Source organism: Ciconia boyciana, chromosome 2 (genome assembly GCF_034638445.1).
Source record: "Ciconia boyciana chromosome 2, ASM3463844v1, whole genome shotgun sequence".
NCBI lineage: Eukaryota > Metazoa > Chordata > Aves > Ciconiiformes > Ciconiidae > Ciconia > Ciconia boyciana.
In genome coordinates this window covers 43,651,706-43,669,318 of record NC_132935.1, presented here as the reverse complement: position 1 = coordinate 43,669,318, position 17,613 = coordinate 43,651,706, and the positions used below count along the sequence as shown (strand labels likewise).

Genomic DNA, 17,613 nt, shown 5'->3' with positions numbered 1-17,613 from the left:
CTTTTTCTTCAGAAGGTAGTGCCTTGGAAATGAAAATTTTCCCTAGAAATATTGATTCTTTGATGTCTTAAAAATGCTGAAAAAATGTTAGATGATGTAAGCCAGAAGTATTTTAAATTATTGGGCTGATTATTAGCATCTTACATTTATTAAAATCCTAGTTTTATTTAAACATGAGAATGATGATGGAGTTGATAAAATATTTAAATATGTATTTTATATATTATGTCTTTTATATTGTGTCACACAGTCTGCAAACCTGAACAGACAAGCATGGATAGTGTGTTGCTGTACTCTTTCATGTAAAACTTCTGACTGCTTAAGTGTTTTCTGTGAGAACAGTATAAGTAAATGAGGAGGAACACTGAGGCAAATGAAGGAGGGCTGGTGGCAGAGAGTTGCTGTAGTTCGTTTCCTGTCTATGTAAATTTTATATTCCAGCCTTCTTTGCCATGTTTGTAGGTTGAGACTCTAACTCTCTCTCTGATTGAGGCACCCAGGTATCTTTCACGTTATCCTCAGATCTGTGTCATCTTAAGATGAACTGTTTCTGGGCTTTGAAATTCCAGAGTCCACAATTTTAGGACTTTGGTATCAGGACTGCAAATCTGAAAAATATAAAGACATTTTCCTACTAGACTGGTAATATTGTGGAAACTTGAACAACACAGAAACTATATTGTGATACTCTCTGTTCTGGATTTTGCCATATCTAGTAGTTCATATAATTTATTATTCTTACTTTGACTTTGTAGAGCAAAGACAAGACTTGCTGTGAGCTCTGTGTTCACCTTCAACCAAATGGTTGTGTCATTCTTGAGTCAGCCAGGAACCCGGGTCACGCTGTTACATTCAATCTTCAAGGCAAAGTAGCTGATGGAACAACAGGATATGCTGGACTTTCCAAAGAATTTGTTGTGCATGTCAAGGTAAGGTGGGCAGAGGGAAATTAAGAAGACTCTTCTAAAATTTGCTGCTATAAAGCAGATTGTATCTAATCAAATGTCAGAGGATTGCAAGCTGAAAGAGTGATCCTCTTCCACCAGGTGGAGCTAAACTACAGCTTAACAGGTAGGCGGCACTTGAGAAGTTTTCCTTTACTGCTCTCCTGGGCGAGCGATGCGGATACTGCAGCTGGTATACGCAAACAGGGTGGGCTGTTACACAGGGAAGGTGCATCTCTAAACTTTTTGTAAACCTTCGAAAAGTAGGAAGGTAGGTACATACAGGAGAGCTGCATGGGAAATTACTTAATTTGGAAAAAGAACAAGGTCCTTAACTTGCCACGCTCCCTGGGCTCTGGGTGTTGTGCTGCGCTGCTGAGCAATAAAAAGCAGGGAAGCTGCAGAGCAGGGAAGGATTTCCGCTATCCGGGTTAGTGTATGCACAGAAAGCAGCAAATATTCAAAGGCTGGAGGTATACCTGAATTACTTGGGACTTATTAATTTATATTTTGTACATGGAAATGTATCATATTAAATGCTTAAAATAAATCAGTATGAACAATATAAATGCCAGTTTAATATGGAGAAAAGCTGTGCTATTTCACAAAGGACTTCTTGTCTCTGATCTGAAGGGTGTGTTTCACCATGGTGCCATCATTCTGCTCAACACAAGTCTCTGCCAGGCTCTGTCCCTTAGACCTGATGGGAGCTGCAGCGGAGCAGGTCAGCAGCAGCAGGAATCCTATTGGAAGGTGCATAAAATCAGTTCTGGAGTCTGCATGTTTGAAAGTGTGAGAAACCCAAGAAGGTATCTGAAGATCAAAGATGACCAGTGTAATGGAACAGTAAGCAGTTCTTTTTTGTGTTTCCCTCTGCAGATAGTTTGAATAAATTGTCAGTGATAGCAGAGAATATTTTTTCACTTGCTTGGATAAAAATGGGATGAAACATTGTTGAGATTTAAAATTTTTCAGATCTTTTCCTTCATTTGCCCAAGGAAAGATAGAAAAGTATAACAAGAGAAGCTGTCATGTCTATTTGGCACTTGATTGTAAAGACCCGATTATATTTTTAAACTATAGAGAATGTGGATGTAGTTAAAATTTATTTGTTGCTAGATAGCTGATGACTCTTTGTCAAGATTCTGTGCTAATTTGATTTTTATTAAACAACCACAGTTATACTGGTGTTAGCTTGGAAGATGTAGAAGTGATGTTGGCATCCTAGCTTTTATAAATGATTCTCTTTTGTCTGAAATGAAGAACCTGATTTTTTTCTTCATCAGGCAATCACATAGAGTTTGTTCTTGAAATAACTCACCAGTAGCCTGTATATTAATAAAACTAGGCTTGGGGGATGGTTTAAATATTCTGATTTTTGGACCTATAATATTCTCCACCTGCCAGGAGTTTAACTATTGCAGGTGTACATTTGAGACCAAAAAAGAGAATGAGACATTAGTATTTGCTCATTAGACTCAATGTTTACTAATCCTGTGTCTGTTTGCTGATACGAACTGATGTAATTTTTTTGGATGTGTCAGAGCACAAACATGTTCAGGGGTTTAACGTGGTATTGAGTCAAAATAAATTAATGATAAAATCCACTAATGAATAATTAAGAAGTCGATTAAGTGGGAAACTCCTTTGAATATAACCTAGACTTTGCCTAAATCCTAACAGAAATTGGAATTCTTTCATATGCGATCTTTCACTTACTCAAATTATGTGATTGGTCTTTCTGTTCACAAAGGAATAAGCAAGGCCAAGATATGTGTATGTATGCGTGTGTGTGTAATAATGTAGGATATTGTGAAGAACCTAAAGTTAATCTGAAATGTTATTAGAAGATAGTAATATTTAAGTCTTAAGAAACATCCAACTTGCCTAGTTACATCAATTCAATTGTTGAATTCACATTTCTGTTTTCAATTTCCTAGGGCACAGGTGATGAATACTGTCACTTTAAAATTGAGAAGAATTTGGAAACTGGATCTGTAAGTCTAGAATCAGTACGAAATAAAGGGATATATGTTGGTCTCCTGCCAGATGGCCAGACTAAGCCAGTCATTAACACTGGAGAAAGAAACATTTTTTTCTACCCACAGGTCATCAAATGTATGTAATTTCTTTATATTCTATAGTTTGCTTTAGCGATTAGTGTTTCTGAATGACAAATTCAAAGCAAAATTGTAAAAGCTAGATTGACACCATTTCATTTGTTGTGTTTCAGTAATTTTAAAGGTGAAAAGTTTATTGTGCCCACACTTAATTTCTCCTATGTAGCTAGTTAATTTTTCTTCATTTCTTTCTTCTTATAACAATAAATGATGCAGAAGAAATCTATTTTTTTACTGAACAAATAAACTTTTGAGCATAAGAATCAAAACAGGTGACAAGTTAGAGATGGAGTTGACTTCCTGAGTCTATTCCATATTCTGGCCACAGATTACGGAAGCCTGGGAGATGCTGTCTTGCCCTCAGCTATACCACAGTCTTTTCTGATTTTATAGGGAAAGTAGTGCACTTTAGACAGAGCCTGCTGGGCAGTGTTCAGTTTCTTTTTTAATGGTGTGAAATACATTGTACTTCCTCCACTAGTATATTGATTATGTGATTCTTCTGTCCCATGGTCAGATTTGAGAGCTATTGCAGTCAGAAAGCTCCCTCACTAGGGAGCTGACCTGTTCTAGTCAACTAGCCAGGACTCAGAAATTAGCTCTCAGCACACTCTGGATCACCATCACTGGATTGTCTGCTTGTCTCTTCTCCTTCAGGGAATGAAATATTTAAATTGGTGAACAATTGGTTACCAAACATAGCCAGCTGACTTGGATTATAACTACAGAAAACAGTGGAATTACAGTACTTATATTCTTACCCAGTGGACATAGTCACAGAGATCAAGAAATGAAATGTCTCATGAAAATGTTAAACTGGCCATCAGTTCAAAATTGAGAATTTGGTCAGATTTTTGCCAGACACAAGCAGCACAAGGTCATCTTGAATGCTTTGACTAGCAAAGGGAAAGTATCAAAACATACAACCAGTCTTATTATTAATTGTTCTATGTACATTGTGACCGAGACGTACAGAAGCATTATGAAAGTCACTGTAATGGCATCCCTACCATTCAGTCCCCACTTGCTACAAGGTGACAAGAATATCGTCACTGTGTCCTTGTAGAAATGAGAAAAGTATTTTCCTGTGTTGCCTTTTGGAAGAGCAGGGTTTTCAGTAGAAATTCTCAACAAAGCAAGGCTTACTGATGCCATTAAAATAAAGCTAAATGTTACTTCCTTACAGGCTTGAGTTCTCCTGAATCCTTGTTATTCAGTAAAAGGAAGATAAAAGGAGCTAGTATTTTCTATGAGAGCAACCAAGATTGTCTGCCACTTCATATTATCAGAAATGGCCTCTAGCAGTTTTCATTTCAGCATTCCCACTCTTAAGAAAGGAAGCATCAGGGGGGTGGAGAAGCTTATCTTGGGGAAAACTACATTTTAACAAGTCATTTTATTCATACATCAATGTTAAATTGTTACTTAGATTTTCAAAGCAGTAAGTGGACTTTTATTGGTATGCCAGACTTTTTCCACTTTTTGTGGCATGCTGCTAACAATAAAAGCTAATAATAGCTAGTGGCTGTGCAATACATAGAGAAAAGATTTTGGTGTCCACTGTGTTGAACAGTTGTGAGATCTGTTATTAGTGTTTGTCACTAAATGTATGGGAAGCTTCCGAGCAAGAAAAAACAAATAATTTGAAGCTAGTGTCAGAATTTACATTTCATTGTTTTAGTTGGCTGGGAAGAGCCTATGGGAACATCTGCAGCACCCAACCAAGAGAAGAAAGACTTCAGAGAATCTCAGCTCCAACCAGCAAAAGCCCAGAAGCCAGTATCTCAAAGCCTTTCAACTTTTCCACCCTCAAGTAAGCAACAGTTTACAAACTAGGTGTGATATAGCATTGTGTTATGTCTGCCCTCCATGCACGTTTGCAGTGACTTACCTCAGGAAGGACAATTAATAGCTTTTCTAGACTATTGACTAATGCATGCATACATGCAACATAAAACATATTACTGGTTATTGTTTTTTAAAAGGGCATTGGAATGTGGTTTATTGATAAGGCAACAGTCAGCATGTAGCTGGTGAATCATGTAACTGGTGAATAATTTCACATTACCTTTTTTTTTTTATAAGTAACTAGCCATCTATCATAAGGACTATTTCTGTGGAAATTAAGGGATTGATATGACAGAGAGGCCAATCCAGAGCTCACTGAAAGTAATGGAATATTTCTCATTTATGCTCTCTCTCACATTTGTGTTTTCTGCTTTATGATTGACTGGGGGAAAGAGTACATGGTGCACTGCATGCTAGCTTTATACGGTTTTTTAGCCAGGTAGGAATAGATAAACAATGTTCTGGTCATGCTTCTGGAGTCATAGTCTGCCAGATGCGTTTTCCTAGAATAAACAACCACTTTCTTCTTTAGCTACAGAAGTTGCATAAATGGTCTAAGGCAATGATTTCCCCAACTCAAAAATTTTACAGGAATATTCAGCATCTTAGAAACCAAAGGCGTGACTAAGGAACTAAACAAAACAGGGAATGATACATCTCTTAAGGAGTGGGGATGATCATGCTTGCTTCCTGCCTCTCTTTTATTTCAATGTACCCAAAGACCCTGTCTGCACAGCCTGAATTGTCACAGCGCCATGAAAATCAGGTGGGATAAATGGAAACTACTGAGCTCCATGCAGCACACTGAGGCACATTCACAAGGTAGAAAAATATCTGTTACCTTGAGTGAGCTTTAAAGACAAGATTATATTACAGCTTCCATTATGGGAGACACGCTTAGTCATCTAGAGGTAGTCCCAAAGGTATTTATGTAGCAAATAATTCAGGTGGGTTGATGATATGGTTTTGAGCTTGGTCCTCAGGCTGCTATTTCAAAGTGTACATGCAAAGTCTGGCAATGTGAACAAGACATCAAATATGCATACTTGTTCATAGGGTATAATGTGAAGTATCAGGAAGGATTTTAAATAAATTCAGTTGAAGCAAAGTATCCTGGTTAAATTCAAAGCATAGGTGTGGATTATTATTAATTACTGTTAATTGTTTCTGGCAATGTTTCTGCTCTTAGCCTAAAACACTCACTTCACATTTCTAACTATCAGCTTTGTGTTGTATCATTGTGTCAGAAAGCCTTCTCAAAGCGTTGTGGGTTGTCAGCAACTGGTGAGATATGCTGTATTTGAAATCCATGGCAACAATACACAAGCTATCAAACCTGTTTTCAAAGAAGCTGGGTGTTTTTAGGGTTGGATACAAAGGATCCTTTTATAGAAGCAATATCTGCCGTGAAATTGGTTACATAGAGTCTCTAGCACTTTGTAAGAAGTACTTCTGACATTCATAAATGTGGACTCTGCTTATGCAGAATGTATAGAAATATCAAAGTTACTCTGCCCTTCAAAGAAAATGCTCATTTTTAGTAAGATATTTTCACTTAGAATATTTTAAAGGTAATTGACTTTTGACATGTAAGGTGAGCCTTAATTTTTAAACTGATATTCATTAAATACTCATTTACTTTTTTCACTCCCAGTTAACATTCAAAAAAGGGTGATGTTTGTATTGAGTATACAATCCAGCAGTACGCTTAGCATCCAGACTCAGAGCAGATTAACCCTTAAGCTGACCAGGCCATCTTTTTTATGCCTGTGTCTGCTAACCAGTAGCTGTGTTTTGGTTGTTGTTTTCACAAATAGTAATTGATTTAGGATTAATTAAACTGAAAACTGTGCTACAGCAGTTGGGGCTTCTCCTGTTGCAGTGTGAGTTCTCTGTTCCTCAATAAACTTCTTTCACTGTACAAGGATGATGGGAGCTCCCAGCTTCTACTTAACAGCTCACAGGATGGAAATATTAGAGTGAGTATCAGAGACAGGTCAGCTAAAATGCATGCAAGGCACCACGTTATAGACTCAAGACTGATGAAATGTGCTGCCTAAAACAGAAGGGAGATAATTTATACACGGTTAGAGGACCACAAAGTCTAGGGATAAAGGAGATGAAGCAGAAGACACTAGAAACTCAAACCAAAAATTGTGGGGTTTTTTTAAGCCCCTTTTTACTCTTCCATTACCAGTTGCAAAAGCAAGCCAAAATCAACAGCCCTGCTGAAAATATACCCTTGTGTCATATTATGTATCAACTAGCAAGCATGCAAGAATCTTACGGGATTTCCCAAATGACTTGGTACTGGGGATTTTGTCTTTATTTGTTCTTTGTGTTTCTCAAATAACGTTTAAATTTCAATGGTGAAAACATGCCTGTGTGTGCCAGTGAAAGCAAGGGGAGAGATGTCATTAGCTTCCATGACACAAATGCAGTCTGTGACATTGAGAACATCTTTGTGGTTTGATATTAACAAATTGTATCTCTCAGAAATGATTTCTATACCCTCCCTGTTCTTTCCTGTGTGTCTGAAATACTGTTAGTTACTATTAATTTTTAATATATTTTATTTACAAGAGAAAATAAGATATAAATAAAATCTGATCTCATTTCCATTTGGTTTACATTGGAAATGATTATACAAAAAGGTGTAATAAAAATGCATCAACTTTATTGTCCAAGCTTCTGCTCTAGAGATTAATTTTCCTGATGGTTCATTTCAAAAGTGTCATTCAATCATACGATCTTCTGGGACAAGATAATTTTCTTTTTGCTTTAGATTTAGGATAAGTAAATAAAAAAATAAAGTTATTTTTATGAAACTGTGTGAAGGATTGTGATTTCATTATTCTCATGCAGGCCTATCAGAATGAATTTTTGTCACAACAGATTTACAGCATGGTGTCATGAAGTGTGTAAACTCCCATGACTAATGCAGGGTAACCATCAAATGCTCTTTTCAGACTGGAATATTTTTAGCCTGTAGCAAATCAATGCCACTGATTTCCATTTGTAAGAAAAGCCAGTAAATTACGAGGAAAAAAGCGTTCCAAGCCTGTGCATTGTTTGTGCATTATAATTGTTTTCAAGAGGTAGTAGTCTGAGGTTGCAGGACAACCTGATGATCCAAGCAACTATATAATTCCTTTTGAGTACAACTTTTAAGAAAAAAAGCATTTATTTAATATCATAAAAATTACATTTGAGGACATTTAAAAGGAAGATCAGGACCATGTCTCAGTATTGAATCGATCCTTCTTCACTTACCCAATTTGCTTCAGCGATGTTTCAGCAGGATGTGGAATTTGTTGCTCATAAAAGTTTATTAAGAAGCAAGTCTCAAGGAATCAAAACTGTTTTTCACTTTGCCTTCAAACTTATATTTTAATGCTAGCGACAAAGCACAGTCAGATAAATTTTGCAAATTTCTGTCACAGGTATTGCTTTGTTTTGTTTAGTATTTGTACTGGGATTGGCTGGGATGGACTTAAATTTTCTTCATAGCAGTCTGTCTGGTGCTGTGTTTTAGCCTGGTGACCAAAGCAGTGTTGATAACACACCAAAGTTTTAGCTGTTGCTGAGCAGTGCTTGCACAGCACTGAGTCCATCTCTGTTTCTCACTCTGCACTCCCAGTGAGTAGGAGGGGGGGATGATGGCAAGAGGCTGGGAGGGGACACAGCTGGGACAGCTGGCCCCAACTGACCAAAGAGATGCTCCATACCATATATTGTCATGCTCAGCAATAAAACTGGAGAGGACTTTTTCCAAAGTAGTCGTTCCTTGGGGACTAGCTGGGCCTCATTCTGCTGGTGGTGAGGGACTGCTTTTGCATCACTTGTTTTTCTGTTTGGTTCGGTTTGGTTTGTTTGTTTGTTTGTTTGTTTTTTTCCCTTTGAGGTAAAGGCAGTTTAATAAGTGGAGGGAAAAACTCCATCCCAGAGAAACCCAGTACAGTATTTTAATCAAGCAAATAAAAAAGCAAAGGGCTCTGACAGGAAGGTATGTAGTGCAGCAGTAACTTGCCTAGTGATGCATTGGGAATTCTTCAACAAATCCGTATCAGTGGCTATTTATGAATTCTGCAAAACTGTAAGTGAATTCCATTATGTGTTTGGAGCCTCTGGCCTCCAAAAGCTTGGTACATGGAAACCTACTTAATGGATGAAGAATGAGCTGGGGGATACAAAAGAAAATTAATCTGCAGCACAGATTATGTTCATTATGGTTAGCATATTAAAAAGTCTCTTTGCAGTTACACAAAAAGGCCTCATGAAGAGCAGTTTGGGAACCCCTGCAGGACAGAGTATATAGACAACGTGTTGGTTCATCTTTTCAAATTTAATCTGCCTCTTGCGTCAGAACAGATTATAAATTCTTGGGGGCAAGGACTTCCCCTTTTGGAGAGGCTTTCATGGTCAGTGGTCCCATTATTGAAAAGTAGTGTTCCAGACATCTGATGTTTGTAAACTCCACTTTGATTAGAATACTCAAAACTAAATTCGTTCACCCCAAGAGAGTCTATTTTTTTCATATCTCATGTGCAGAGGTGCCATTTGACATCTTTGATTATATATATTTTTTTCTCTTAAAGGTAGATGAAAGATCACTAGGTGCTAGTCTAAAGTGAAATACATGTTTTCCAAAATTATATTTGCTCAGCCATTAAAGCTGTGAAATTTATTCATAAAGTGATGCTGTGCTGCTATTGTCTCAATCATGCAGAACCTGCTTAGCCCAAATGCTGGCACTGTATGCATAAGTATGGTTGGGCAAGGATATATTGTGTTCTTTTTTGAGTATTTTACAGTATTTAATTAATATTTAACTTGAAGAAAGTGAATTTCCTGAACCTTTTTTTTTTTAATTTGAAATGAAAATTGTCTCTATTCTCAGACATGTGATTCTGCTAATAATGTCCCAACAGAAGGCATTAGAGGAGTATTTACAAGTAATTCTACTCATTTCTAAATGTCAGGCTAAGGAACCAGAAATATTGATTTAATGGCCATAGTTCTGCATCATAGCATCCTTACTCTACACCAGAATATGTATAAAGAATAATATGGTGATAGTGCATGTGAGAGACACTTGTTCTTTTCCAGTTCATTCTGGTAGCTCAACTGATCAGTACATTTTGGTCTAGACAAGAAACATAAATCAATCTTTTCAAACTATCTCACTTGCCATGAAAAAATACAACCCCCTCTCTCTTATGGTCTCCTTATGTGCTGAAGTTACAACAGTGACTGGCAGTTTCATGTCGATTTTCATCTCCCACTAATGTTCTGTATTTCACAGAGGAAATGAGAAATCCCCAAGGTGGTGAGTGTCCCCTTCCTTCAGATGATGAATGGAAAGTGTCAATGCTGACAGGAAATGCAGGAACTGAAAAAAATGTCGTTCTCTGGATATATGGAGACAGAGGAGTAGCTGGACCAATAACTCTTGGCAAGGACAACAGAAAGCAGCTGTTTCTTCCCAGGCAGGAGGATGAATTTCAGGTAGCTAATGAAGGCTAAGAACATTATTTTAATGTGTACCTTTCCAAAGATTATTCTGTCATGTGAAAAGAAAAAATGTTTTTCTCCTATGTTCACTGCATACAATAAATCTCTATCTAATCTCTATGAATTCTGCTTTAAGTCAGCTTGGTGCATATAGTGAGCAACAGAGGAAATGCTCTTTCTTTTAACACCCTCTCCCTCATATAGTAGCCCAAATGGGACAACTGCAGGAGTAAATTGATTTCTTTAAGGTAATTGATTTGAAACTAGCTTTAGAAACTATCGACTCCTAAACAAACCATGTCTGATGTAAGACTTTTATATCATTTAGGGATCTTTAGTAATGAAATTTTCATGCATACAGTTTTCAAAGCATACAGTTTTAAAATGTATACTGTGGAACTGGTTCAGTTAAGAAAGAAAACCCCTTTTTCAGCTGTCATATTATAAATAGCTGAAATGCCAGAAGCTTTACCTATGGAATTACTAAGACCCCAATAAAACCTACATGTTACCATGTCATGAAAACATAAAGACTTCTGCTATTATTTAAGAATAACCCCACCTCTATTGTAATAAGGAAATTATGTCTAGGTAGGCTGAGAGGAAATTATCAAAGGGGCTAAAACTTCTGTTTTGCTTAAATCTTTCTGTCTGAGACGCATGTAACACATTGCTGTCTTCAGGTAACTAAAGAAGAAGTTCTATTTTTCACATTTTGTGCAATTTTTTTTCCTGCACTCATCAACTCTTCTAATACAATCTTAGCACAAACCAAGATTGTTACTGTCAATAATGTTAATAATAATACTCTCTATGAATAGGGCATAGGCAGGAAGATAACCAACTGTAATGCTCATTTTCTAAGCATGTAGGCTATATATTATGATCCACGGGGAATCCTATTCTCCTAATTAGTGAATAATTTATATGCAACGTTGGGTAATGGCATGTTTGCAATGTTAATCCATACATTCTTAAGAGATGGACCAATTTTTCCTCTCTAAAATAGATATTGGCCATTATGGCTGTGTGCTGTGGATATTGATCTTGTGAGAGAGCAGAATCTTTCTCTCAGCACCTGGGGCTACTACTATGATTCTTTACATCATGCTGACACTATTGCTTTCAGGCATGAAACAGCAAATGTCACCAAAGTGCTTTTTACTCTTTAGTCTGCAGTAGATAAATCCACAAAGAAAAAGCCTATGACTAAGAGCTCTTTCTTCTTTTTTTCCCTTTAAACTTTATCCTGTACTTGTTTAGGAGGATAAGTCTTGAAAAGAGGATAGAAATGTAAGACTTAAAAAAAATCACATCTTCTTTTTATCATTTACATCTTTGAGCTTGATATGGTTTCACTGATATTTTCTAGAGCAGAAGATAAAAATTTTATTTTTTAAAGTAATCAGCTTAATCATAGCTCTGACCAGGAGTTCTAGGAAGAAAACAGCTTCTGAAAGCCTGTAGTAATCAGGCAATTTGGAGTCAGTTTTCTTTAACCTTTCACTTTATCAGCAGTATGCACAACTATGAAAAATTCAAGTAGAACTATCTTGAGAAATGAAAACCTTTCATATGTGGCCTTCCCTCTCTTACTACCCATGTGAGTAGTCATTGTCTGTTTAATCCTTTCTAAGACCGTGCAGGAGAAAAATCAAGAAGGATACCAGAGGGTTTCTTCTAGGAGACCTCTGCTTGTTTTAGGTAGAAGTCACTCTGCATTCTGACAAAGTTCAGTACATTTGTGTTTTGTATTGATATATTAAATGGCCATGTAACTTTTTTTTTAACCAAAGGCCTAGAGAACAAACAGACAACATGACAGCACTGTGTATTCAGTGAACACCAGCTCTGTGAATGAGAAGACAGTATCTCGTATTACTTGAGAAGTGGGTTGGTTTGTTTATGAAATGTGGGAAATGACAATAGTTGTTTTTTTCAGTCAAGCTGTATACCTGCCCTGACTTTACTACTGCTTTAATCCCAACGTCTCCAGGTTACCTCTAACAAGGCTACTTATAGAGAGAAATATTATGCAGCATAAGCAAGGATGTCAGAATCTGACTCCACAGAACAAAGCTAGCTGATGGAAAAGACAGGAAACATATTGTCACATCAGTGTTGCAAGCCTGGAGTTAGCATTTATTTTGTTAATGAAATTCAGGTCGATGTAACAACTATACCAATATAAATACAGGTGTGAATTCCTCAGATTCTTTCTCAAACAACTATTGCAATTTACTGAGTGCATTTCAGCATTAGGGAAATCAAGGGTAAAAGTTGTTTGCTTCTAGAAATCTTTTCACTGAAGCATGGTAACACTGTGACTATAACATAAAAGTTTGTTATACAAAGTACAAAGAGACAGCTAAAAGCTGATATAGGAACTGAGGTAATTCTGACCTCTGAAAAGAGAAGAGGGCTTTTTATTAATGCAGGTAAAGAATGAGTGGATAATATACTAGGAGGTGTTTCTAAGAGAATTCAAAGAAAATATTTTTTGTAGAGTGTAAATAGCTTTTTTTGGATGTAAATGATGGCATGGAATAGGCTGTTACCAACCTTCTATTAATATAATTATTATTTGAGAAATAATATGATAATGCACTTACTTTTCCTTTCTGAGCAGTACATTACAAATGATCTAAAATGATTTATGCTGGCTTTAAATAACAGTTAAATTTCAAATAAACCCTGGATAAGTGGGATAGGATAGGGTAGGATAGGATAGGGTTGCATAGAGTAGGTCTCATAAGTCAGAGCACATACAATGCTTGAAAGTGCAAAGAAAGTGCAAATGAATGCAAACCATAGTCAGAACATGAAGATAGTATCAGTGATTTTCACGGTTTTGCAGATGTTCTGCCAGCTTTTGAGAGCTTATTCTTTAAGATCTCCAAAAGTTTTATATCCTTCACTTTGACATACTAGGCTTTATGGTCATGTTGCTGTGCTGCATTATGAAAGATTTGTGACCTGTGGTTTAGTGGATTTAATTTTGTATTCCACATTTCTGTCATGAATGGCCCTCACCAACTTTTTTTACTTTTCAAACTTTAAAGAGTTCAAATATCTACCAAACCATTTCCCTGGCAAGCACCATGGTTTCACCAGGCTATAATCTGGTCAAACTGGGGCTCAGACAGAAATCTGTTTAGACAAAACAGAAGCAGTCTCTTTTCTGGATCCTATAATCCAAAATCTGCCAATCAAATGTTGCGCGCTGTTCCTGTATGCTTAGATACTACAGTGGTTCAGAGAAATCTGGAACCAATTGCAAAGATAAAGCTGCAGTTTTATGTATCTTTATTTTTTTTCCACATGTGATATAGCTATATTTTTTCTGGAAATATAGCCCAAATTGAATGAGTGGCAAAATCTAGAAGTGCATTTGCACAAGTGATGCACAATGCAATTTCTTACCACCAACTGACCGATGCCCAACCTGTCCCCGAGCAGTGATCGCTGCTCCCCGGCTGACTCCCCCCAAACATGCTCAGTTTCTATACTGAGCATGACGCCATATGGTATGGAATAGCCCTTGGGCCAGTTGGGGTCAGCTGTCCTGGCTGTGCCCCCTCCCAGCTTCTTGTGCACCTGGCAGAGCATGGGAAGCTGAAAAGCCCTTCACTAGTATAAGCACCGCTTAGCAACAACTAAAACATCAGTGTGTTATCACATTATTCTCATACTAAATCCAAAACACAGCACTCTACCAGCTACCAGGAAGAAAATTAACTCTATCCCAGCTGAAACCAGGACAGGCTGTAATAGTTTTAAGCATAGAATTCATAGGCCTGTGCTTGCCATTAGGATGCTGCTTCTTCCGTATGTGTGGGAGACTGAGATTGAAATGTCTTTTAATCATGAGTTGGACACGGTGTTAGTTTGCCAGGCATGGCCTTACTTAATCACCATGCAGCCTCTACTGCACCAGTTTAAAATGTAAGCTATATATATTTTTGTCTGTAGTTATATGTTGTATTGTTCTGCCTTTATTCAGGTTAAAATAAAAAGCATTGGGAATATCTACAAGATAAGAATTGAACTTGATGAATTACTGAATGAACAATCAGAGTGGAACTTACAAAGGGTGAGATTTTTATCATGATATTTTTCTGCTTTAATAATTTTTATATGAACTAAAAGCCCATCTTTTCATGAAGCCACAGCTTCATAAATCAAAAAATGCTGATTGTGATACGTTCTTATTGCTTTGTCTTCTTCGGTTCCTTTAGAGATGACAAAAGCACTGATACAGTCCATCTCCTAAGAGCTGGAAATATATAGCATTATTTTGCAGTTATTTCTAATTCATGTAGTTCATAGATACCAATTTTAGTGTATTGATGGCTTCTACCAAGTTTTGCTTTCTGAAATCTCACCTGTACTCTTCAGTGTCTGTTAGGGAGATTCTAGCTATAAATTCCAGCAATGAAAAATTGAAAATGATGGAGCAACAATTATCCCATGAGAAGTACATGTGAAGAATGAACAAAGTTTGTTTAAGAGTAGGCTAGTGCTAATTGGCCCAAACATAGCTCACAATTACGACCATTTTCAGGGAGAAAGAAACTGCTGTTTTTTTCAATTTAGTGAATGAATTCTTCTTTTCTGCTTCTGTTTTAACTCCATTTTTCTCATTATATTTAGGGACGTTCACCCAATTAAATTAATACTAAATTCTTGCTAACACTGTCCCTCATGTAAGATTTATTTCAGAATTGCACATAAGAATTTGTCTTCTGTTTCTTATTTTGAATCTGTAAAAGACACAAGCTTATCCTTCAGTCTTTAATGCTTCTTAAAAAGCCTGATTTAGCCAACCAGAATTACACAGTAATAACAGATTTTGACATTAACCCAAAGGCCTTAACTGTAACTGTACCAAAACTGAATGTAAGTATAAATATTTCAGTTGCTCAAATGGTCGCTGGAATCCTACTTTCCATCCTGGTGGTTACAAAATACTTTTTTAACATTTTGGTCCAAATTTCCTAGGGTAACCCTGGATTTCAAATATTTATTTTCACAGAAAGAAATAAATCACGTTGAAAGCTGTTCTTTTCTGACAAGCAGTCTGACAAAGCAGTTAATATTTGTGATTGTTGTGAATCAGCAGGGGGAGCTCTGCCAATAAACATTAGAGATTAAGAATCACTGCTGCAAAAGTATTTCATGTTAGAATAAATACATGCTTTGGTGTTAAAAGAAGTCTTTATTTTACTTAAAATAATATTTTATTGGAAAAGTGAGATAAAGGCATATATTGTCCTGATTTCCTAAGTGTTAGAATTTGAATGTGAATACTTGTTTTCATAATTTTGTTTGCAAGGCTTATGCAGACTATATGCACATTCAAAACACAACTGCAAAAAGACAATTTTTTGCCACTGATTTCCTTTTGCTAGTGAAGGCCTATGGAAAAAACTGCAGTAAGCATTGTTGTAATTCAAGACCAAGAAAAACTGCTCTGTTTTACTGTAAAAGAGAGGAAAGACTGCTTTAGTTATAGGAAACAAGTAAGGCAGATATCAGAGGGTACAGTGACAAATAACTTGAGAATTTGAATTCTAACTATCTTCAGAGGAATAAATAGAGGGTGCTGGTACCCAGGTTGTCTTTTGGTCTGCTGTAGAAGAGCCAAATATAATACAAATTGATTTAATATTTCAACATATCCTCTCCTTGCCAAAGTTTGGAAGGATATAGATGATGAGTTTAATCCTGTTTTCATTTTAATATAAAAATGTGTCGATCTTTCTGCATCTTCCAAAAGCTTAGTCTCACCTAACCTCACTTACCAGAAAGTTTTCAGTCTTCAGTACTCCAGACAGTGTTACACAGAGGTGGTTCGCTGACAGAAATCAGGATTGGTGATATTTCTTATGGAAAAAAAGGAAATTTCAGTTACAGATTTATTTGTTACAAGAATAAGACAATTTTAATGTCTGAGGCATATTCAAAGAATAGAGGCTGGCAGTTTCAGCTGCAATACCATGGGTATGAATAAAGATCCCCTCTACTGAGGAGTCAGGTTGCAAAGTAGTGGCCAAAATAAAAATGTTTTCATACTGCAATTTTGTATGTCATATTTACTGATCATGTTATTGTTTTCTGAGATAGAAGAGGAGATATAGAAAAATATGTTTTGCTGTTGAGAAGCAAAGCACTGGAAAGAGTGAACTGAGTCATAGTTGGAATTGCTTCTTCTCTAGGTGACACTGCAACATCTAAAGAGCAAGAAAACACTGAATTTTCCAGCAAACATGTCATTGTCAAAGAATCGTGATGATAGACATTTTCTCTGTGAACTTCCAGTAGTGGAAGCTGGAAAACCTATCTATCCAAGTATGTGTGTACTTGAGTTGCACAGTTATGTATATATTGATTGCCTGGTTTTCACTATTAATGTCATCTGAACTATATTTGATTTGCTGTATATTCATAAATGTGGTCTTAGCAACCTTAAAAACAGATAGTTAGACTGATTTCTGGAGAATATATTCCAGCACATTAATTGCAAATCAAATTTGCTGGCTTTGTTTCCATTAAGCTAGAGTGGTGAGTAAAATGAATTGTGATTACACCTGTATTTTCTTCTTTTGGTTATTTTGGGAAGTTGTTTTATACCACGTTTATGTCTACACTGGTGACATGGAGCAAGCTGATACAGATTCTGCAGTTTATCTGTGTATCTATGGAAAAAGAGGAGATTCTGGTCTAAGACTTCTGCATAAATCTGGTATACCAGTGACATTTCAGAGAGGAATGGTAAGTCCGAAAAACAATTTGCTTAGCCATATAAATATAACTAAGTAACTTTTACTGGTCTTAACAGGTTCCTAATAAAAATAGATCACAGAGATTTACAAAAATAAATTCTAAGAACTAAGGAAAATAATTTTATACTAACCCAGGAATAACTAGAATGAGTGAAAACACCAGTAGGAAAAAGGGAAGAAAAATGATATGAAGAACCCCCCTAGGATGATGAGAAGAGCTGCCTGTGAATATAAAACATATTCTGTCAAGGTTTAATGAGTACAGCTGATTCCAAAGGACTGCACAGAAATCATTCCATCATTTCAGATCTTAGTAGGACTGTTCGTTATGTATTTCTTTTAATGTATAATAGTATAATATTATAATTAATGCAGGGCAGATTTAAATTCATTTTTCTTCCA

At 36.4% G+C, this 17,613-nt stretch overlaps 1 protein-coding gene across 1 annotated transcript in view; it reads left to right on the top strand.

Annotated features, from left to right (window-relative positions):
* The window catches only part of RP1 (RP1 axonemal microtubule associated), a 181,607-nt gene that overhangs the window by 39,204 nt on the left and 124,790 nt on the right, over nucleotides 1-17,613 (top strand). Inside the window, exons 13-20 of the mRNA XM_072851227.1 lie at nucleotides 756-929; nucleotides 1,578-1,790; nucleotides 2,885-3,062; nucleotides 4,746-4,877; nucleotides 10,218-10,420; nucleotides 14,430-14,519; nucleotides 16,645-16,777; nucleotides 17,049-17,200. Of these exons, the coding sequence (XP_072707328.1) occupies nucleotides 756-929; nucleotides 1,578-1,790; nucleotides 2,885-3,062; nucleotides 4,746-4,877; nucleotides 10,218-10,420; nucleotides 14,430-14,519; nucleotides 16,645-16,777; nucleotides 17,049-17,200 (1,275 nt within the window). The remainder of the gene's footprint in view (nucleotides 1-755; nucleotides 930-1,577; nucleotides 1,791-2,884; nucleotides 3,063-4,745; nucleotides 4,878-10,217; nucleotides 10,421-14,429; nucleotides 14,520-16,644; nucleotides 16,778-17,048; nucleotides 17,201-17,613) is intronic.